This window comes from Berghia stephanieae, chromosome 2, assembly GCF_034508935.2.
Source record: "Berghia stephanieae isolate SIO BIC M18660-M18661 chromosome 2, UCSD_Bste_1.3, whole genome shotgun sequence".
In the NCBI taxonomy this organism is placed as follows: Eukaryota; Metazoa; Mollusca; class Gastropoda; order Nudibranchia; family Aeolidiidae; genus Berghia; species Berghia stephanieae.
Window position 1 is genome coordinate 92,545,722 of NC_088361.1, and position 24,035 is coordinate 92,569,756.

At 33.5% G+C, this 24,035-nt stretch overlaps 2 protein-coding genes across 4 annotated transcripts in view; one reads left to right on the forward strand and one right to left on the reverse strand.

Moving 5' to 3' along the window:
• The window catches only part of LOC144965866 (uncharacterized), a 45,035-nt gene that overhangs the window by 11,173 nt on the left and 9,827 nt on the right, over positions 1-24,035 (reverse strand). For 2 of the 3 annotated variants that reach the window (XM_078901673.1, XM_078901675.1), the window contains exons 2-12: positions 15,072-15,151; positions 14,670-14,724; positions 13,237-13,346; positions 12,602-12,705; positions 11,571-11,661; positions 9,807-9,923; positions 8,725-9,206; positions 8,257-8,481; positions 4,692-4,807; positions 2,914-2,991; positions 513-600 (exon numbers count right to left, since the gene is read on the reverse strand). In XM_078901673.1, the coding sequence (XP_078757799.1) occupies positions 513-600; positions 2,914-2,991; positions 4,692-4,807; positions 8,257-8,481; positions 8,725-9,206; positions 9,807-9,923; positions 11,571-11,661; positions 12,602-12,705; positions 13,237-13,346; positions 14,670-14,724; positions 15,072-15,151 (1,546 nt within the window). The remainder of the gene's footprint in view (positions 1-512; positions 601-2,913; positions 2,992-4,691; positions 4,808-8,256; positions 8,482-8,724; positions 9,207-9,806; positions 9,924-11,570; positions 11,662-12,601; positions 12,706-13,236; positions 13,347-14,669; positions 14,725-15,071; positions 15,152-24,035) is intronic. The other variant, XM_078901674.1, reaches the window with a different exon arrangement.
• Positions 17,862-23,731, forward strand: LOC144965867 (uncharacterized). Its single transcript, XM_078901676.1, has 2 exons — positions 17,862-17,962; positions 18,642-23,731. Exon 2 carries the CDS (start codon positions 20,537-20,539, stop codon positions 20,963-20,965), a length of 429 nt encoding a protein of 142 aa, XP_078757802.1. The 5' UTR covers positions 17,862-17,962; positions 18,642-20,536; the 3' UTR covers positions 20,966-23,731.

Genomic DNA, 24,035 nt, shown 5'->3' on the forward strand with positions numbered 1-24,035 from the left:
TACAGTATTTATAATTATGTTTTTAAAAAATGAGCTTTTACATTGCACAATATCCACTAAATGTGCTCAAAGCATTTTATGAGATTCAAAGCCAGCAGCAACACTTAACACGTAGCACCAGACATCACTCTATAAGCCACTATCACAATTCTTTTTCTACACAAACAACAAAGTTACTGGCCAAGTACTCATTTTACACCTGAGTACTGTGAGAGAATTTGAGTAAAGAGCCTTTTCCAAGGATTCAACTTTGCACCGTCCAGAGCAGAATTTGAACCTGGTCCAAAAAAAGAAGGGTGTCATACCACTATGCCAAAAAGCTGGACAATGAATCATTATTTTGGTTATCAATATCACTTAATAAAACCAGTATTATTTGTGCATGAAGATATTGTGAAATCAATAAACTACATAGAAAAATCATAGTTCAGAACGTATGATAATTGGTTAATGCATTGCATCATAATATTGAGGGTTTATAAATAAATCATTCTCAGCTTTTAAGGACCTACTTTTTGCTTGCAGTATCCTGGAATGGGTTGGGGAAAACTTTAAGAGGAGGCACCAAATTGGACATTCCTACTTTTGCTTCAGGAGGATCTGAAATATACATATAGACATGTTGAAATATATTACACTATTTTTTTCAATGCTGTTTTAATCAAAATTCCTTAGACAAATGAATGCTTTCATTTTCCCCATTAAACCGAATTTTATTTTCCTTGCGCTTCAGATGAAATAGAATTTATTCTGGCAATGTAACCCTTTTTATGGAGCAGCATGGCTCAGTGGTATGGTCTTTGCTTGGTACCGAGTTTAATTACCCGCTGTGTTGTGTAGCCTTGAGCAAGTCACCCTGCCCCAGCTACACTACTGCTGATTACGTAGGGAATTTTATTTATTTTAAATTATTTTTTATCATTTTCATTTCTTTATTGAAACATAGCATTCTTACATTTAATGAAAGAGATGAAATACAATGTCATAATTCATTTAATATATTTTTATTTTTAAACATTTTTAATGATAAGATAAAATTTAATAGTCAAATAGCTTTCTTAATCAATCCAATGCCAGAAGCTGTACCAAGACTATTATTAAAATACTTCTGCCAGCCCTTTTCATGTTAAAATCATTCCGTTCTCTAGAGGTCAAAACAAAAATGTTTTGAATTAAATATATTGACACCCTATAATATTGATAGTAATAATAATAATAATAATAATAATAATAATAATAATAATAATAATAATAATAATAATAATAAATACACAAGAATACAAATATGGATCAAAGAAATAATAGTATACAAACATTACAGTTAGCATGGTGCAGATCTGAATGAATTGTGAAAAGTTCGTTTTTAAAGCATATTTAAAATTTGAGATATTCTTGATTTTTCTTTTGGCTTGTTGAGGTAATGTATTCCAGAGTTTAGGGCCATAACATTGAAAAAAATGATAACCAAATTAATTTAGCTCGGTTTTAGATTCACTTCATTTGTTTAAACACACTTTGGGGGTTAATTTGATTTTGAACGCCTTAAAAACCCTAGAAAAACGGTATAATCTATTTTGAAGAAAGTTGGAGAGGACAACATTTTCTAAATTATTAATGGATAAAAAAATATACAACCTATAGAAAGAAAACAAAACATTTGCTAATACGTTTTAACATAATAATAAACAAAATATTAAACAAATAAAAAAAGCATACCAAATCAAAAATGAAATAAATATACACCTAACAGGTGGGAATTGGAGCTTGTAATTTGGAGGAGAAAATGAGAGACACAAGGGATAGGATTTTTGTCGAGACGTTTTTGCCATCCTGAAAATTATTCAAATATTTGATGCAAAATAACTCATTCCAGGCAAATCTTCAACACATATTGATCTAAAAAGTATGATAGGATATGGCTATAGTTTGCTTGGATCTAGCCATAATTCTACTTATCAACGATGAATAAAAAGAAGGGACAGGAAGTTCCTTGCTTGGATTGCCATGGATCTACATATTAAAAAGGAATAAAAAGTCAGGCTGTTTTAAGTCCAGACCAATTATATGGAAAAAGTATTTGTAAAATTCTTACCATCTAAAATCATCAGACAAAGCAACTCTTGTTAATGTTTAGTATGAAACAAAATTTTCTACTGGCCCAATTTAATAGTAAAAAATCCGAAACTATGACAATTAATACAAATTTTAAAGAAACCAAACAAAAACAATATGAGATAATACACCAAATATCTTAAACCAAAGAATTGGGATGAAATAGCTGAACACGGAATAGAAGAAAGAAAAAACAATCTTCAAAATTCCTTCATTGATTTGTTTTTCAACGAATTGGCATTCTTCATATAACCAGCCTTTTATCTCAATGTCATAATCTTTGTCAATAATATTCTGTAATTCTTAATGTGTAAAAACGAATTCGAAAGAGCTGGAAATGGAAGAATTCTGGTTGACACTCTCAAGAATCACCTAAGTCGTAATTGATTAGGAGAAGCATGCATTAAACGATTTTAATGTCTAAAACAAGAACACTCAGCAAATTTTAAAAAAATGAAAAACCCAAAACAACAGGCCACATTAATCTTATATTTAAAATAACTAATTCAGTTGTTTATTTTTGTGGCAAAGACACTAAGTGACTGCTTAAGGCAAGCACTTAGATCTTTTTTCAACAACACTTCACTTTTCCATCACGTTCAGACATCAACATTTGAAGCTCAGGGTTGGTTTTCACCTTCAAATAATTCATGTCGGTGAAACGGTTAAGGGAGAAAAAAAAGTAGGTCTTCGAAATAAAGAGATGACAACACATGCCTTATGTCAAAATGAACATAAAACACAGTACAATGTCAAAATAAATTTTGTACATGTTAATGCTTGAAAAATTATATGACGCACCACATTGTTGTTGGCGATTACCATCTCCATACAATGAATTTGTAATGCCACTGGAGTTTGGCAAATTAGCCAAAAAAACTGAAAAGCAAGCAATTTCATCCATGTCAGATGCAATATGAAGAATGGGTCACGTTAAAATTTCATGCAGAGCAGTAAATAATAAATTTAACAAGGAAGAAAAGCAGTTGATTAGGATATAAGCTACAAAGACTGAACTACAAAGCAATCCCTTTGTAACAAATAAATTCAATTAAATCAAAATCTGATTTCCTAACCTACAGCAATTGTATATGGCTCAATTGAAGAAACAGGCATGGAAACCAGGCTAAAAAACGAATAGAGGCCAAACCATGAAATGCTCAAATGCATTAATTAAATGTATGGTAAATTGTAAGAAAGTAAAAATAGGCTGATTCTCCTTCTGAGATTGATTCCAAGTCTGAGATTCTTTTCTGCACCCCCTGTCCACCAAACAGTGATTGGGTAGCTGTGTCTGTTAGATCTGGCAGAAAGTACTTTGGAAGAGACTTGCGTCCTATCCAAAGGGTAACAAGCAATTGCCATTGCCTATTTCACACTATAGAAACTACTTTTTAAAATGTTTCCTTCTTATGGTAATATAGTTATCTTGACTCATTCTTCCCTCATTCTATCTACCAGTAATGTCGCGATCTTTTTAAAAAATGCACCATAAAAATTAAATAGTATATAAGCATCATAAATATTGGGTTGTTTTGGGGTTTGTTTTTTTTTTTTCAAAACACAATGATTATGTTCAGTTTTACTGATTCTATCAGGTTAAAAGAAAACTGTTGGACTTAATCAGTAGAAACTTATCGTACACAGTGAAAACCAAACATGGCAAGACAGGGAGATATTTCCTGGCATCAAACCACACTGCATTTATTCAAAATGAAATGTTGTGCAAGGGTAAAAACAAAAATAAAACGCTGTATACATATCATCCATCAACAGAAGTGAATACTTTTCTATATTTAGATATAGTAATAAAATATGGATATAACTGGCCATATTGTGTACTACAATAATGACTGAGATAAGTCATCCTACTATATCTAGTCAACAATTTCATGTTTAAATAAACACTATAAATACAAAGGCTACAATCACCTACATCCACTATTTTTGTAAAAACTGTTGTATACACCCTGGCTATCATTCCAAAATGATACTAAGATGCTAGATTCTGTGGACTGTAAAAAGTAAAGAACAAAAATGAATATAACACCGCTTTGAAAAAGAACAAAATACCAAACGCGGAATATTTTGAGCTCAAATCCCTTCTTCAGCCAATAACAAAAACAGTAAAAAGATTAATACAACACTTAAAATCCAAACAGACAGCAGAAAAATATTTGGTACATCTTGTTGGCATGAATGGTCTCAAACATTTTGAGACTGTACTTGCCGAAAAGATGTCACAAATTCTTTTCTGCTGTCCGTCTGGATTTCAAGTGATGTGTTTTTACTATTTTTGTTATTGTCTGAAGAAGGGTTTTGACCCCAAAACATTCTGTATTAGGTATTTTTCTCTTTTTTCGAAGCTGTTATTTTCTATTTTTTCCCCCCCATTACTTTTTAACATATTGCGCTGATTTTAAATCCTTTTGTAATTGTCTCAAGACCAAGTTGAGCCCATAATTTTCGTTGCCATATGTTAATAATTCACACAGCAATATTCAGGTTTATTTCAATCCACTCTGGTAAAAAAATAATATTGACATAATCTTTAAGCTTAATTATCTGCCGACTTTTACCTGATGAGGAAGAAAAGGATGGCAGGCTAACATGACCTGGAGCACTTAGACTTTGGAAATATGGACTACCACCAAATACATTGTTGCTGCTGCTGCCGCTGCAGTAGTCGTGGTGCCTGTATTCAAAAATATAACAATGTAAGAAAATACAATCATGTCATTAAAAAAAAATTACATGATGAAATGAATTGCAGACCCAGAGACGCCAACTTTAAATTTGGCTCACAGGAGTTTCAGCCACCACTCGTAGGAATTTCAACGCCGAAAGAGGAATTTCCGCGCACAAAAAAAAAAAGGAATTCCAATGGTTTTTGGCATTGTGTTTACATATTGTATAGTTCTAAATAGATAACTGATTAGAATTATATTATGATCTATAAACCATTGCAAATTACAATCCTGCAAAGTTTCCTTATTTCAAATGAAGTAAAGCGTCAAAACCTAATGGTAGAGATTGTAGTACTGATTGTAGTGAGGATGATGTGGTGTTGGTGGTTGTAGTAATAGTGGTAGAGATGATGAAGATGTGATAGTGGTTGATGTTGCAGATGTAGTGATAGTGATGATGATATGGTGGTGGTGGTATAGTGGTTGTAGTAGTTGTGGTCGTGATGATAATGGTGTGGTGGTGGTTGTAGTAGTGGTGGTAGTGATGTTGATGTGATGGTGACGGTGGTTGTAGTACAAATGGTAGTGATGATGATGTGGTAGTGGTGGTTGTAGTAGTAGTCGTGGTAGTGATGATAATGGGGTGGTGGTGGTTGTAGTAGTACTGGTCGTGATGATGATGTGGTGCTAGTGGTTGTAGTAGTAGTGGTAGTGATGATGATGACGATACTGTAGTGGTTGTTGTTATAGTATAGTAGTAGTAGTAGTAGTAGTAGTAGTAGTAGTAGTAGTAGTAGTAGTAGTAGTAGTAGTAGTAGTAGTAGAAGTAGTAGTAGTAGTAGTAGTAGTAGTAGTAGTAGTAGTAGTAGTAGTAGTAGTAGTAGTGGTGATGATGATGTGGTGGTTGTAGTAGCAGTGGTAGTGATGATGATGTGGTGGTGGTGGTTGTGGTAGTAGTAGTGGTGGTAGTGATGAAGATGACGTGGTGGTGGTACTTGTAGTAGTAGTGGTAGTGATGATGATGATGTGGTGGTGGTTGTAGTAGTATTAATGGTAGTGATGATGATGTGGTGGTGGTGGTGGTTGTAGTAGTATTAGTGGTAGTGATGATGTGGTGGTGGTGGTTTAGTAGTAGTGGTAGTGATGATGTGGTGGTGGTGGTTGTAGTAGTAGCGGTAATGATGATGTGGTTGTGGTGGTTGTAGTAGTAATGGTAGTGATGATGTGGTGATGGTGGTTGTAGTAGTAATGGTAATGATGATGTGGTGGTGGTGGTGGTTGTAGTAGTAGTGGTAGTGATGTGGTGGTGGTGGTTGTAGTAGTAGTGGTAATGATGATGTGGTGGTGGTGGTTGTAGTAGTAGTTGTAATGATGATGTGGTGGTGGTGGTTGTAATAGTTGTGATGATGATGTGGTGGTGGTTATAGTAGTAAAGGTCGTGATGATGATGTGGTAGTAGTGGTAGTGATGATGTGATGCTGGTGGTTGTAGTAGTAGTGGTAGTGATGATGATGTGGAGGTGGTGGTGTAGTAGTAGTGGTAGTGATGATGATGTGGTGGTGGTGGTTGTAGTAGTAGTAGTGGTTGTGATGATGATGTGGTCGTGGTGGTTGTAATGTTGATGGTGGTACTGTTAGTGATGATGATGTGTTGATGGTGGTTGAATAGTAGTTGTGGTAATGATGATGATGTAGTGGTGGTGGTTGTAGTAGTAGTGGTAGTGATGATGATGTGGTGGTGGTCGCAGTAGTAGTGGTGGTGATGATGGTTGTAATACTAGTGGTAATGATGATGATGTGGTGGTTGGAAGGGGGGGGGGGGGGGATCCTTGGAACAAACTGACCTCACCGGAATTTGACGGAAGTTGCCCGGAGCCCGGAATTTTTTGCTCCAGACCGGAGCTTTTTCCGGTGAAACCGGAGTTTTGGCATCACTGCAGACCTGCCAACCTTCCCAGGATGAAAAGTGTATTCTATGACCCTATAAAGTCTATTTTTTTAGAAAAAAAGTGTATTTTGTCCGCACATGTAGAAAAAAAGTGCGTACTATACAAAAATTTATATCAAATCAAAATAAACTCTGATCTTCATCATTCAAGCAATCTATTGTGATAACAAAATTATCGATTTATAGAGAAACTAAAACCCTATGACCGTTTTAAATTAGTATAAGGCTCAGAAATTGCAATATCAAAGAAAATTGCTTTCGAAACACTCAAAGAAATTACAAAAAAACCCTTAACATGTTGGTTGTTGTCGCGATGGTGCTCTAGTGGTGGTGATGATGATGAAGCTGTCGTGGCAGTGGTGGTAGAAGTGATGTGGTGGTGGTTGTGGTTGTGACAATGCTGTAATGGCGGTTGTAGAAGTGGTGATGCCATGGTGATGGTAAGAGATGCTGATGTACCAAACGAAGTTGTGATGGTGATATCTGCTAGCCCAGTACATCACTTATGAATAAGTTTTGAGATAAAACATCTGGGAGAGTGGTCTTCAATTCAATAGATGACATTTTGCAACAGTAGCTAGATATTTTCCATATATGTTATCTAATGCCCCCCCCCCCCCCCACTCTCTCTATCTCTCTCTTTTTTTTTCTTAGCATTCACTACTACTACTCCTCCTCCTACTACTACTTTTACTACTAATACTATTACCTTGGTCAAATGATGGGAAACTCGCAAGTATGTAATATGCAAAGACAAGTTAAATACTTCTAAAATGGTTCTAGAGAATTCATTTTGAACCAAATACCATTCCTAAAGCTGCCCACTTTGTAATTCAAGACTCGTACAAAATATTAAGAAAAAAAAAAGATCATTATAAATTTTATAAATCAGAGTAATTTTAGTTATTGTAAAGGGAAATAACCTGTTTACGTTTAAGCTTATTAGAAATACAGTTTTTAATTGAAGACGTCATAGTCAAAGATGTTCGTTAAATTTAATTTTCACTTAGAATTTTCTATTTAATAAGTGACAAAAGATTAAATGTGGTCTGGGACTATTCAAAGTATAAAATAAGCTTATATGCATAATTCTATGCAAATCCCCAAAAATGTATGAGAAAAATATTGGTGAAAACTGGCATCATATAAGCAACTGAAATGATAAACTATCGTACTAAATGTGATACATCATTCAATCAGAAACACGGTAAACAATTGGTGTACGACATGTGTTATCAATGCATCAAATGTATCAACAACATCATTCACATCACATATCTTTAAAAAATCGTACTAAATCCTTTGGAATCGTATCCGCGTAACGCGAAATCGTACTGGTTGGCAAGTCTGGAATTGTTTGTTGATGTCGATACAAAAACAACACCAACAAAAACAATACTGATGACAATAACATAAATAATAATTAATAATAATGTTAGCGAATAGTCTGGTATTAATAGCAAACTAATAAAAACTATTGAAATATAGTCCTTATGAATTAATCTTTTACCATGGTAATGTTGTATTAACTTGAAGAGTGGATGACTTTGATGTTGATGAGGCAGAACTTGTCAATTTGGTGTTAGAGCCGCTGTGATGACGAGTCTTTTTGCTCACTCCGCTTTGTTTCTTTGTGCTGTCTTTCCCCCCGTTATTATTTCCATTGGAAGTACTCGTTGAGGTCACATTATGTTTGGATTTCTTTCCTATTCTTTTCATCGGCTTGTCTGAAGATCTAATTGCATAAATGGGTAAAAATGTTAATAATGTCTTGTGACTGACAATACCTCTAAATAGGTGAGACCAAGTAAAAATAAAATCTTTCAATTAAAAAAAAAATTGACTATAAGATCTTTGTTTAATAAAAAGTCAAAATTAAATTTACAGTAACTATTGATTTATGAATTTAATCCGTGGTTTTTTATTTGAAGATAAATAATAAGAAGTGGATGTACATGATATTAATAAACATCCATACCCAAGACGTTGCTTTTTGGGTCCATTATCGAGTTTCACTTTTGATTTCTTCATCAAGGGTTTTTTCAATGTAGCGTGTTGTTCAGCTTTCTCGAGAGGAGGTGGAGGTGAAGATATAACATCCACGTCAAACAAGTTTTCAGTGGAGGATGTTGCACTGCCATCCTGAATTATGAGATCTGTTGGATGAGACTGTGAAGACTTTGATACTGTTGTTATCATACTGGACGACGGTTCCTGGATCTGTTGATCGTTGGGAAGATTTTTTGAATCTTCTGTTTGGGATGGAGAGACAGCTGAAGTTATGTTGTCCGACATTTCACTACTGTTCCCCGATAAAGATGTGGAGGACGATGGTAGAGTTGGGTCAGGTTTGACACTTGCTACAAGTGTCGGAGGGAGAGAATCACTTGTGCTGCTTACAGATTGATCAACTTGGGGACTTTTAACAGCAGTTTCCACAGATGGATCTGGTTTGGGTTTCTAAGATGATATAAATATATAATTATATATATATTAAAATAAAATAGGCTAAGTATTATTTTCTTATACTTATACTTTTTTTTTGAAGAAGAAGAACATTATACTTAGAACATTTTATTGACAGCTCCTTTTATAAAATATGTGAGCACAATTATTTCATAGTTTTTGTTTTTATAAATTTATAATTATACATATTAATATTATATATCTATGACCTCTTTCTAACTTTATTTATATTGATCGTATCATACATGAAGTTTCATAATGGTATCTCCAAATCTGAAGAGGCTATATCTTCCCAGTTTAATTAAAATGCTTTTAAAAAAAAAATGGTAGTTATAGAGAAGGTGTGGATAATGAAAAACTTCTAAGATATAAAACCAGATTTAATTTGAAAAATTTTGTTTGTTTGTTTTTTAAAATATCAATCTACAAAAATACGATGGATTTTATCTTTGCAAAAAAATAATCGATAAATAAATAAAAATTGTTGAAAATATATATAATAATAATAATAACTTAATAAATGGTGTAAATGAAACTTATAAGATCAAGTGAAAAAAGCCTGTTTAAAAGCTTGGTAACTTAATACATCAATACCTTTTTCCCATCATCTGATATAACAGGTGGATTTTTCTCTGGACTAGAATCTGGAGTTTCATTATCATTCGGGATTGGTCGGAAAGCTGGAATCGTTTTAACATTGGATAGATTTTTCTGCAAATAAAGTAAAAATACTTGTTCACAATCTAAAATCTTTTTTTAAAAAACTTGATCATAATACAACACATGTGAGCTCTGGATTAAATGGTTGAATTCTTTTTGAAGAATGTTATTACATGCTTCATACCTGCACTCTGAGCTAACAACTTCAGAGGTTAAATAAGGAAATAAAACCATCCCAAAACTAGATCGGAAGCAGTTCAGAGAAATAGAAAATGACATGAATAGGGGCATCCAATCAAAAACAAGCAACAATCACAAGCTTACCCCACTTCCCACACCTACAAAGTAATTCTTTTGCATAATTGTGGCAGAAAAGAAAGTGTTTAATTATCCTTAAAAAAATAAATAAAAAGAAATAAAAAATAGTAGCTAAAAAAATGAATTTTTAATGAACCAATGGCAGTTCCATGCCTACAACCCTGTGCATATCATGATGTATACATTTGGAAACTTTATTGTAATATGACAATTGAACATAGGCAGCCAAAATAATCTGAATCTGCTTAGAAGCATGATCTGGCTAGAAAACACACTCTGCTTGATTCCCTGATGACTGTTCTTATAAGTGAAGACCACTGTATTATATTTGAGGTACTCCTGTTAGAATACAATTTAGCATTAAAATGATCTTCAAGCATGAATTGATGTTATGTTTATCCAAAATACTCACAAGATCTGCCAGTCTAATATAACGTACCAACACTAAAACATATGTGTAACCTTGAACGTTTATAGTCTGACTGATAGAATTTAGTGAAAACTACTTATAAAAATGGTTGGCTAAAAACAATAACAAATGGATGAGTGACGTCAGTTTTGTTCCATCTATATTTATTATTTCTGTATTGTTGAGGTTTTAAAACTTCTTTTAATAATTTGGTTTGGGTCAATTTCTAGAGAAAATAATGATTTGCAATTGGACCCAAATTTCTTTTAAAATTTTTTTTTAAAATCCTAACTTTGACAGTTTTAAAGTTATATTATTTTTACAACATGATGATTATTTTTTTGGGTTCCAATTAAAGACACGATGATGACTGTTAGAACGATGTCTTATTTGTATTTCTATCCCAAGATTGAGATTTTAAAGGAATTTTTTTTTAAATTCCTATTTTTAAAATATTTCTAACCCATTTATAATTTTGTGAATTGTGGCTCTCTTGATGATTTCTGGTGAAATAATTGATGTTTTCATTGAAATAAACCCTTGAAAAAAAAGAGTTTTTTGTCTGTGTGGTGAAGCACTGATTTAATGAATTATGTATCTGTGAGTTTGCAACTTTTCGAAATGCTGCTTCTGAAAATAGTCCATCAGGCATAAATACAGAATTTTTTAGATGCTCTAACTTTTGAAATTGACAAACTACAGAGCTGCTTTTGGTATAAAAATTCTCAGAAACAAACTTAAATAACTTAGAGAATTTGCTCTGACATAAAAAAAAAAAAATTAGAGTGGAGAAGTGTGACATTTTGTCACATAAACTTGAGGAAAATTGAAATAAAACTGTGAAAATGGATGACTGGTAAACATGTCCCAATTAGCTAGGGTCCTGACCTAAAAAGAGAGTTTCCTAATTTCGTGATGCTATTGTAATACAAAACAATGTCATAATAAATCCACCAATAATTAGAACATACTAGTTTTTTATAATGATGAGCACAATATCCACAGTATTTCACATTTTCATAGCTGCTAGTCACTTCACACAAAAGGCCTTGAGCTTGGGCACTGAAAGAAAAGAAGAAAAAAAAAAAAAATACTCTGAATGAAAAAAGGTAGGTAATTCAAGATTTGCCATGGTAATAAAATTTGGGGTAAATGTGAAAAGAGAACCAACAGTAAATAACATGATGAATTTCTCAGTTAATTGTATGCATTCACTCAGATTGTAATGTAGATCACTGTGTACATTATATTGAACAAAATGTTTTGGGCAGAAGACCCTACTTCAGCCAATAAAATAAATAAAAGCATTAATACATCGCTTGAAATCAAGATTGTATTACTTGACTACAAGATATGTCAAATACTTTTCTGTCATCTGTCTGGATTTTAAGTGATGTACAGTGTGTTTTTTTAATTATTGACACATTTCAGGTTTGAATAATTCCAAAGCTATGTAAGATTTCATCAAACTGTTTTTTTTTGGGGTTTTTTTTGTCAATGATGCAGAATTTATTTAAGTTTTTAATTTTTAACACTGTGCACCCTTTGGTAGCTGAGATATGACGCCATTAGTAGAAAAGGGTAATTTTGAAATAAATCATAGTTTATTTTAGCTTTGTCCGATAAAATAAATTCTACACATGTGGCAAAAAAAACGTTTGATGAAATCTTACATAGATCTCGAGTTATTCAAACATGAAATGTGTCAATAATAAAATAGAACACTTTATTACTCTTTTTGTTATTGGCAGAAGAAGAGCTTTGAGCCTGAAACATTCTGTGTTTTGTATTTTATTTTTCGAAGCTGTTATATTCATTTTTGTTCATTACTTCTTACAACTCACTGCTTAGTATCACTGTGCATTATATTGCAAGTCTTTCGTTCAGTACATTCATTCTAACTTTCAAATTAAGAGTAAAGACCATCAAAATAATGGTCAATGAATTAATTCACTTTAGGATATTCATAGGAAAATAAATGAATGAGACATTAATATCTTACCAAGTGACATGAAAATATTGCTTGCATCCATTCTTATTACACTGCATACATGCACCTGCGGTTGCTTTTGTGTCTCTTCTTTGCTCTTCGCATATATAACATGTCTGTTGGGTAAAAATGGTTTAAAAAATTAAAAATTGATCACTTCCTACGTGTAAATAAGCCAGTGGGGGGTGGGGGTGGGGGCTATGGACAGTTATCTAAAGTTGAAAAGGTGTAAAAAACAAATAAAGGGAATTTCATAATATATGCTGGTATGTATCCAGACTGTAATCAGCGATGATAAAGACAATTTGTCAAAAAGGAGGAAAATATATCAATCCATCTGTCAAACTCAAAACAAAATCATAACATAAAATATCATAGTTTCGTATATTATATTACAACTTTTGAAATTCAAAGAGTTTATTACCACAAAATGACACCATGAGAGGTGCTTTATAAACATTCCAATGTCAATAAGAAATCTTTCTTATTACATTAATAGGCATCTGTCAATGTTGCATATATCTACTCAGCTGATGGAAGCATATATATATATATATATATATATATATATATATATATATATATATATATATATATATAAGAAGAAAATAAGAAAAGTAAAAAGAAAAGAAAGAAAGAAAGATTACCTTATTGAAGCGTTCATGAGGAACTGAAGAGAGGACAATTGGTTCCATTGTTTGCACATTATCAAAACAGGCCTCTGGAACGTAGAGAGCACAGACAACATGACACCAACCTGGAGGGAATAAAGAAAGATAATATATCTTTAAAAACTTTTATGTGTAATTTTCATTTTTAAAAACAAACAAACAGAAAACAGAACAGCACAATAATGGAGAATTCTAAGGTGCAAAAATGTCTGAAATTAGATGTAGCGCTTTGGAGCCATGACACTCATGCAACAATTTTTTTATACAAGAACAATTTCATTTAAGCCCACACATGGTTATATACAAGTTCCATTTGTTTCTTTGAGTCATGATATGAGAATATAAATTGAAACAAAATCATATCTTTTAATGGTTTTGAGCAAAACAGCAATAATATCAAGTTCATACACCGATTTTTTAATTTCCTTTGCAATAATAAATTACCGATAATCAATGGGTCTACGGTTCAGTTCCCAGTTGAGGCAGGCTGATTTTTTGGGATGTATTTTCTTTGTATTTATCTATCTTGCTTTGTCTTTTCATACACACTTTTCCACATCTTTTTCATGTAGTAACCCACTTAGCTAATAAGCTGGTAATATCTCAAGGAGACACACCATTAGTTGTTTTTTTTTGGGGTGTGTATTTTTCACTTTTATCTTCTTTAGGATGGATCCTTGTTGGACGTAGCCTTCAAAGAAAAAGCCAGAAGAAATTTCTTTTTGGTTGTTTTGATCTATGCCATACATCCTGCCCCTGTGGCTGAATTCCCTATCCAGTCCGCTATGATCACCTCCTCCTTGGTCTTAACCCTCACCTTACCAACTCTAGGAAATTCATCAAATTCCTCACCATTCAATGAACATTTTTCTTAATCAGATTTGTTTTGTCCATCATCACAGGATTTGAAGACAAATCAATAAGATCTTAATGCTGCTTTCTGAAGTTTGTCTTGCTGAAGAAACCAAGGATAGTAATTTATCATTGCTTTTGAGTTTGAATTTTTTTTTAAATTATTTTTTTTTAGGTCAAGAAAGTATAGCATTAAATCCTGAAAATAGTCGGTAAGGAGAGAGTTATGTTAAGTACGAGTCTGATATTTTCAAATTTACAGCATTATACAAGATTCTATCATTCATCACCATTTGACTACAATGCAGCACAAAAGTCTCAGGGACCGTGATATTTTGTTGATATTTCCGTATTTACAATGAATATGAAGAATGTAAGGGAGGTAATCGTGGGTGGATGAGAAAGATGAGGAGTATAAATGCACTACTCAAATCCAAACAATCATGTTAGAATTGTAATAGGGGATAAAAATAATGCATGGGTACAAGATTCAATTAGCTTTGCACACTAAATATAATAGAAGAAAGATTCTTAATATAAATCTATCAAATACAAACCCCCTGATTTAGTTCTCTTCAATGCACCATCTCTTTGAGGGCAAAGCTCACATTTCTGGAATCAAAAGATGACAATAAAAGGTTAGGAATAAAGTAATTGAAGTGATTTATAACTTTGCATGATTATGAGATGTATGCATTGGTGTGACAGCTGCATATCTTGATATCTTCTCGGTCTTATTATAAACATCCACAATATCGTGTCCTTTTTTTATTTATTATATAAACATGATTCAATATATATATTACAAAATTTTACATAAAAACTTTTCTTTTTTGATAAAGAGAAAACCTATATATATCAAAAATCACTTATTTTAACATTAATCATCACAGTTTACTTTTGTTGTATTAATTTTCCTTTGGAAGGAAAGCTTAAGGCAACACATATGAATTACTTACAACTCGAGCAATTCTCTCTTGAGATTCACATTTCTTGCAAAACCAAGGACCAGTAGGGACTTGAACAATGCCATAACATGCTGAAATTGATGATATAACAAATATTATAAAACAAATATACAAGCCAGCATGTCATTAGCATTGTAAGCCCAATTCAAACGCTTTGAAATTGGCTGACATAAGCACTTTACTGTATCCATTCCTGTAAATGCATTGCAGGTAATCTCTCTAGAATTAGAAGTAGTAGTAGTAGTAGTAGTAGTAGTAGTAGTAGTAGTAGTAGTAGTATTAGTAGTAGTAGTAGTAGTAGTAGTAGTAGTAGTAGTAGTAGTAGTAGTAGTAGTAGTAGTAGTAGTAGTAATCAAGACTGAAGTGAAAAAAAAACAAACAAAAACCTCCCTTCTTCAACATAAAAAAACAGTTCCATAAACGAAAATATGGTTGTACACCGGAAAGCCAAAATCTTGGGTCTCCTTAGCCAAACAAGCCATTTTGGTTTAAGGAGACCAAAATAAAAGATGATAAATAAAGAACAAAAAAAAAAAAAAACCCAACAAAACTAACAAACAAAAATCCTAAAGAAACAAACAAAATAAAACTCCACAGCATAAAGAAAAAAATTAATTAAAATATGGTTATACATGAGAGGACCAAAATCATGGTCTCCCTAGCAAAAAATGAAGAATAAAGAGAAAAAATGAAAAATAAATTAAATTATTGTGTTGGACGGTTGATAAATTACAATCTCTCTTCTGACTTAAACAGATCAACAACAAAAACAATCAAGCAATAAAAGAAAAAAAACTTGCCTCTTCAACAGAAAGAAACAATTCCTTATACGAAAACAATTTTACCCCAGGACGATAAAATCTTGGTCTTCCTAGCCAAAATGGACCGTTTTGGCTAGGGAGACCAAGATTTTGGTGAGGACCATGAATTTTGAATAGAGATAAGTAATAGATTAGACTGTAGTCAGTCAGCAGATAGCGTACAAGTACAACTACAACTACTGCCTCGGCTCGGATGACAAGTCAAGAAGAGCTTGTCTACACTGCTGGTAATTTTTTAATCCCCGTTCAGTGGACAATATAATTGGGAGGCCTTCCGAAAGCTCCTACATCCCCAGTATTCTTTTTTTTTATGTTCTAGTAGGGGGAAAGTTGTGACTGGAAATTGCCGTTCGCGTTTTGGGGGGTTCAATTAAAGATGCAAAACTTCGTTATAAAGAGGAATATCGCAGATATTTTGGTATCATTATTTTCGTCTTTCAATTTCCTTTTAAATGGTGCCAATTAAGGAAAAATCCATTAAAAATTCCAGAAGTTATATGAAGTTAAAATTTGGCAATTTGAAATGTTTACCTTCCTCTTTATTAATGTAAATGCATTGTCCTCGATAAGACGAACATTTTGGTATACAATATATGATAAGAACTCCGTATTGACTGTTTTACCTTAACCATTTTTTATTAACATCACACGATTTCGGTCACAACTTTGCAATGGTAATTTTGGGGAAAAAATCAGTCTAAAATTTCAGAGTTTGAAAAGCCGTTGTCACAGTAAAGGTTGTTCACAATTATCTTATTAAATTTTATTTTATTAAGAACTGAATTCATCTCACTCCAGTTATATTTCGGTAGGCTTAGATAAACTTTACCTTCTAATATTAGATCGTCTTTCCTTTTATAGCCTTCCTCGAATTAATTTCTAATTAGTGAATACTTTTCGTTCTACATTCTGTCACGTAGCCACTTATTATAAAAGCTGATAGGTCTAACATTCGACACTCACTTCTCTCCACAATCTATGCCGGACGGCCAGTCGCTCTATTCCTTATATATACTGGAAGATTTTTATCTTTTGGGACTTTGTAGATATTATATCTACACCATTAAGACGCCGGAGCTTTTAACTTTGATTGTATAATCTTCAAGGATCAAACCCGAGCCCGCTGTCAATAACCCCTTACCAATTGCCTGGAAGTGGAATTTTACGAGTCCGATCCTGTTATCAGAGGAATAGATCATCCAAGCCCATCAACTGCCTGGAAATGTAAACTTACGAACCTGACATATTATCATAAGTTACGTAAAATATTCATATCTCTATTTGTAACTGCCACGATCACTGTTTATCTCTTTTAATTAAATTTCATCATTATTTTTATTTCATTGTAAACAAATCGTTAATTGTTTTTCATTTATAGTAACTAGTAAATTCTGGGGCCTCACTCTACATATATCTTTATGCATAGTCGAGTAGCTCTTTACTCACTTGAGACCATGACATTTTGGAGGGGACACATATAAAGAATTGAATTTATTTAGTTACATATATCTATTTCATCTAACTTTAAAGTTTAAATTGTAAAACTCTTAATTGCCCCACTTGATCATATTTTAATTGAACTCCCTATTTACAGGATTAATTTTTTTTTCTTTTTCATTTCTTCATTTAAATGGAATAGCAATTTATCCATTCATTCTTTCATTCAAATTGAATAGCATTTTATTGATTCATTCCTTCATTCATTTATTCATTTATAAATTATTCATTCATTCATTGTTCATTCATTTATTTATTCATTCATTCATTGTTCATTCATTTATTTATTCATTCAATCATTGTAACGAAATGCTTCCGTGTAGGCGTCAGTTTACGACAGGATGTACGTCGTCGTAGTATTAGTTGTTGTTGTTATTGTAATCCCTCCGGAACAACCCTTCTTTTGTTGATACAGGTCGTATCAGATCATGCACCTATGGCCCGGAAGTTTGAATTAAACTACGTAGTGTGGGTGTTATTGTGAGAAAGGCATCAATCTTGTTTTCTCCGTAAACTTATAAGCAAAGTAGGATCCCTGTATTCTACGGGAGTGACTTTGTTATGGTATGGCTTGATTGATATTTGGTAACTATGGGGCTGACGAATTTATTTATCCTTGATATGAGGATGTCCGGTATCAGGATGGGTTGTTGTTGTCCATGATTATGGAATCTGGGGGAGTTTTAAGGAATTTCAGATGTTTACGGATATGACTAACATCCGTTTGTGTGGGTAGAATTTTGCTTCGTTTGCTTGATTTTTGCCTATAAATGCCAGAGTTTTGAGCAGTTTCTTCAGACCACTCAGCGGAGTCTTTTAGGCTCATTGTCTCAAAAGAGACCAGACAGCGGAGTCTTTTAGGCTCATAGTCTCTAAGCGATAACCACAGCGGAGTCTTTTAGGCTCATTTGTTTAACTCTTGTGTAGAGTTGGATTAAAGTCTTGTGTAGACTTTGTAGTGCTCAAAGTTCGAGCTGAAACACGTTTTGTGTTAACTCTTGTGTAGAGTGTGATTTAAGTCTTGTGTAGACTTTGTGGTGCTCAAAGTTTGAGCTGAATCAAGTTGTGTTATAACTCTTGTATAGAGTTTGATTAAAGTCTTGTGTAGACTTAATTTGTGATTTCAATAATCTGTTCGGCTCTGTGAATGAGCCGTTGGAGGCTGGGCTTTAACAAGCCAACTTTAGGCTATACACTCATAGCTTGACCCTAATAGAAACTGAACATTTGCCTGTTTTATAAGTTACCTGTGAAGAACCATTTGCTTATTTTAATATCAGAACATTGAGAAACAATTGATCTGTTTATGAATACTGTGAAATCAGAACAATTTCAAGAAGAGACAAATTAACAATATTAGAACAACCTTACAGTTTTTGTTGAATATCAAGGACACTCTTTTGGCTTTCTTCTACACGTCTGGATTGTGTTTAGTTAGTTAGTTAATTATTAGTTGCCTGTATGACTGTGATGGTTGCAACCTATCTGTGAGATTGTCTGATGTGGTAGCGGTTTGGTAAAGTATTGATAATTAATTGATTTAATTATATATTTTCATATCGCTTTCATATCATATTCATCATCACACCATCTCCATCAATTTGTCATCCATCCATTTGATTTCATACTTATTACATCTATCATTTCATCTTTATATCTCATAATATCTTTGTTATATTGTAATAAAATATATCTTCATTTAGCTTCAAAACCTTTATCAACGTATTGTGTTTGGTTATTGATCGGTGTCGTAGCTTGAATATAGCACACATAAACAAGGTTGCAAACTGCGCTACATAAGCATACGGTTTACGTGCGCACTTTGTGACATAATTTGGTGTCAGAAGTGGGATTCTTATTGTTGTGCATTCAAGAGACATCGCGACCAAACAATTGTTGAGACAGGTTAGGGAGTTGTTTGAAACTTGAGATAGATACTATCTTTGAGCTTAAAGCAAATTGGTATCCATTTAATGGTTATAAGACTGTCATTATACGCAAGGTGTAATACAAGTTATTCTGGTAAATTTCACTTGTTCGGTTCTAAGTTGTCAGTCATCTGTCATCGTGATACGGATCACTGACTTAGCGCGCACGCGGTACTCGCGCTGTAAAGCCTCCATTGTCCCCCCTCTCCCTGTTGTATGGAACGAAGGTGGTTGTTGGGGTAATTTGATTCTGGGTGAAGATTGTGTTGGTCCCGTGTGAGGATCTGTATTAAATCATTTGTTCTGACTTTCTATGCACATACTATAGTAAGTCAAGGTATTGATTCTGTGTAAGAATCTGGGTGAAGATATTTTGTTGATTCTAAGAGAGAATCTGGGTGAAGATATTTTGTTGATTCTAAGAGAGAATCTGGGTGAAGATATTTTGTTGATTCTAAGAGAGAATCTGGGTGAAGATATTTTGTTGATTCTAAGAGAGAATCTGGGTGAAGATATTTTGTTGATTCTAAGAGAGAATCTGAGTGAAGATATTTTGTTGATTCTAAGAAAGAATCTGGGTGAAGATATTTTGATTCTGAGAAAGAATCTGGGTGAAGATATTTTGTTGATTCTGAGAAAGAATCTGGGTGAAGATATTTTGATGATTCTGAGAAAGAATCTGGGTGAAGTTATTTTGTTGATTCTGAGAAAGAATCTGGGTGAAGATAGTTTTTATGATTCCGTGAGGGGAATCTGGGTGAAGCTATTTTGTTGATTCCGTGTGGGGAATCTGGGTGAAGCTATTTTGTTGATTCCGTGTGGGGAATCTGGGTGAAGCGTTGGTTCCGTGTGAGGACCTGTATTAAATCAGTTGTTTTGACTCTAATATGCGTCTATATTAAGTCAATGTTTTGATTCTGTGTAGGAATCTGGGTGAAGCGTTGGTTCTGTGTTAGGACCTGGAGTAAATTTGTTTTGATTTTATATATTGAGTCTATATATATAGATCAATGTTGAATTCCGTGTAGGAATCGGTATTAATTGCCTGTTTTGAATCTGTTTTGGGATCTATATTGACCGCATATCGTTAATAAGGTTACTTGTAATACCACTTTATTCTACGTGAAAGTAACATTTACGGCAACAGTGTTGATAAACATATTGAAGTTGTTTATCTGAATTTGAATTGGTTTGATTAATTGTCTTAGAGATGGATGTGGAAAGATTAATTAAACTTGGAGAAAAATTGGAGTTAAGGGGTGAAGATCTCGGTGCTTGGGTGACAGCCCAGTTACAAGAAGATGAAGAGAGAAAAGAGAAGGAGAGAGAACGTGCCAAAGAAGAGGAGGAGATAAGCAGAGCACGAGCTCAAAGACAAGAAGCTCTGATGGAGAAAGAGCTTGAACTGCTTAGGTTAAAGTCGGAGTGTCAGGCTTCCTCCAACAACGACAGTATGACAAGTGACATTCGATCATTTACTCATGCTCCCACTGTTAAGAGTCCTCGACTTCCATGTTTTGACGAAAACAAGGATCATGAACCACCGAAATGCATGACACACGGCAAGGTGGAGTTGAAGTGTGGATGTGTGATGCCGATGTTGTCTGTTGAAGGAAGGGACAACCATGAGCCCAAATAATTGTCGAGATCGATGTGATCTTGAGGCATTTCGATGATCTAACTAAATGTTGTACCAAATTTAGTCTTAGGGGGGAGATATGTAACGAAATGCTTCCGTGTAGGCGTCAGTTTACGACAGGATGTACGTCGTCGTAGTATTAGTTGTTGTTGTTATTGTAATCCCTCCGGAACAACCCTTCTTTTGTTGATACAGGTCGTATCAGATCATGCACCTATGGCCCGGAAGTTTGAATTAAACTACGTAGTGTGGGTGTTATTGTGAGAAAGGCATCAATCTTGTTTTCTCCGTAAACTTATAAGCAAAGTAGGATCCCTGTATTCTACGGGAGTGACTTTGTTATGGTATGGCTTGATTGATATTTGGTAACTATGGGGCTGACGAATTTATTTATCCTTGATATGAGGATGTCCGGTATCAGGATGGGTTGTTGTTGTCCATGATTATGGAATCTGGGGGAGTTTTAAGGAATTTCAGATGTTTACGGATATGACTAACATCCGTTTGTGTGGTAGAATTTTGCTTCGTTTGCTTGATTTTTGCCTATAAATGCCAGAGTTTTGAGCAGTTTCTTCAGACCACTCAGCGGAGTCTTTTAGGCTCATTGTCTCAAAAGAGACCAGACAGCGGAGTCTTTTAGGCTCATAGTCTCTAAGCGATAACCACAGCGGAGTCTTTTAGGCTCATTTGTTTAACTCTTGTGTAGAGTTGGATTAAAGTCTTGTGTAGACTTTGTAGTGCTCAAAGTTCGAGCTGAAACACGTTTTGTGTTAACTCTTGTGTAGAGTGTGATTTAAGTCTTGTGTAGACTTTGTGGTGCTCAAAGTTTGAGCTGAATCAAGTTGTGTTATAACTCTTGTATAGAGTTTGATTAAAGTCTTGTGTAGACTTAATTTGTGATTTCAATAATCTGTTCGGCTCTGTGAATGAGCCGTTGGAGGCTGGGCTTTAACAAGCCAACTTTAGGCTATACACTCATAGCTTGACCCTAATAGAAACTGAACATTTGCCTGTTTTATAAGTTACCTGTGAAGAACCATTTGCTTATTTTAATATCAGAACATTGAGAAACAATTGATCTGTTTATGAATACTGTGAAATCAGAACAATTTCAAGAAGAGACAAATTAACAATATTAGAACAACCTTACAGTTTTTGTTGAATATCAAGGACACTCTTTTGGCTTTCTTCTACACGTCTGGATTGTGTTTAGTTAGTTAGTTAATTATTAGTTGCCTGTATGACTGTGATGGTTGCAACCTATCTGTGAGATTGTCTGATGTGGTAGCGGTTTGGTAAAGTATTGATAATTAATTGATTTAATTATATATTTTCATATCGCTTTCATATCATATTCATCATCACACCATCTCCATCAATTTGTCATCCATCCATTTGATTTCATACTTATTACATCTATCATTTCATCTTTATATCTCATAATATCTTTGTTATATTGTAATAAAATATATCTTCATTTAGCTTCAAAACCTTTATCAACGTATTGTGTTTGGTTATTGATCGGTGTCGTAGCTTGAATATAGCACACATAAACAAGGTTGCAAACTGCGCTACATAAGCATACGGTTTACGTGCGCACTTTGTGACAATCATTGTTCATTCATTTATTTATTCATTCAATCATTGTTCATTCATTTATTTATTCATTCATTCCTTCATCCATTCATTCGTTTATTCACTCATTTATCCAATCATTCATACATTAATTCCTCCCTTCATTCTTTCATTCATACATTATCCATTCATTCATTCATCTATTCACTCAGTTTTTCATTCATTCATTCATTCCTTGTCCGCTTTGTTATTACATCACTCATTTCATTTTGTTGTTTGCCTCATTCATGAATTGTTTTCAATATGTTTACATTCCATAACGATTCATTCACCTATCATCCAATCACTCAGTGTTGTGAACACATTTTGTAACTATTGTAAATCTTACGATATTTTATTGTTTTGTATTTCAGACATCACTGTTAAACACTCTTCAATGCCTAATTACAATTGTTGAACAACCATTGAACAAGAGAGAGGTCCCAGCCACGAACTGAGTTGGTAGATATATCCTTCATTATTCTCTTTTACATGAGTTGGGCATCACATAGTAACTATAGACATAGTGATTTGTTTTAAATACATTTTTGGCATACTACTGTTACCGAAAACCACTTATATATTATGTTCTGAAAAGTGAGTCTTTAAAAACTAAATAATAATAAAAGGAGTCTACTAGCCGTCGTGTTATATTTAGTGATAGATAACTTGGGATTATTTTGGCATCCTATTATTGTTATCACACTCTAGTATATTAGCGTCATTGCGAATAATTGTACACAAACTAGCGACGAGTCACAAACATTGGTGATACATTTTTCGTAGTAACATAGTTTAGAGTACACGCGATTGACACATTGTTATTGACACAAGTCATAATAACTCCGCATTGTATTGACACATTGCTTTATAAGATATAACGATAAAAGGCATCAAATTCAACATACATAATAAGTTGAAATAAGAGAGAGAGATTTCTAAAAATAGAACAGTTCATTCCAGTAAGTGTAAATAAATAAAACAGTCAGTAACAGTATCCTGTCAATATAATATATATAAAATATCGTAACTAATTTATTGCAAAAATGGAAGCATATAAAAGATACTTAAGTCTCGCAAAGGACTTAGAAATACCCCAGGAAAGAATATTTTCATGGTGCGAAGAGAAAATAAAAGAAGAAAAAGAAGAAAGAATTCGTAGAGAAGAAAATGAAGAAAGAATTCGTAGAGAAGAAAATGAAGAAAGAATTCGTAGAGAAGAAAAAGAACACGAAGAAAGAATTCGTAGAGAAGAAAATGAAGAAAGAATTCGTAGAGAAGAAAAAGAACACGAAGAAAGAATACGTAGAGAAGAACGAGAAGAAAGAGTCCAAGAAAGGGAACTAAAAAGACAAATAGCTTTAGCAGAAGAAGAAACCAAAAGGACCCAAATGATGCTGGAAATTGAAAAAACAAAAACCGGTCATGAAAGAAAACATAATAATAGTGATGAATT

Bases quoted from the DNA above. Each gene is read 5' to 3' on its own strand.
- LOC144965867 (XM_078901676.1), top strand. From the start codon at position 20,537: ATGGATGTGGAAAGATTAATTAAACTTGGAGAAAAATTGGAGTTAAGG.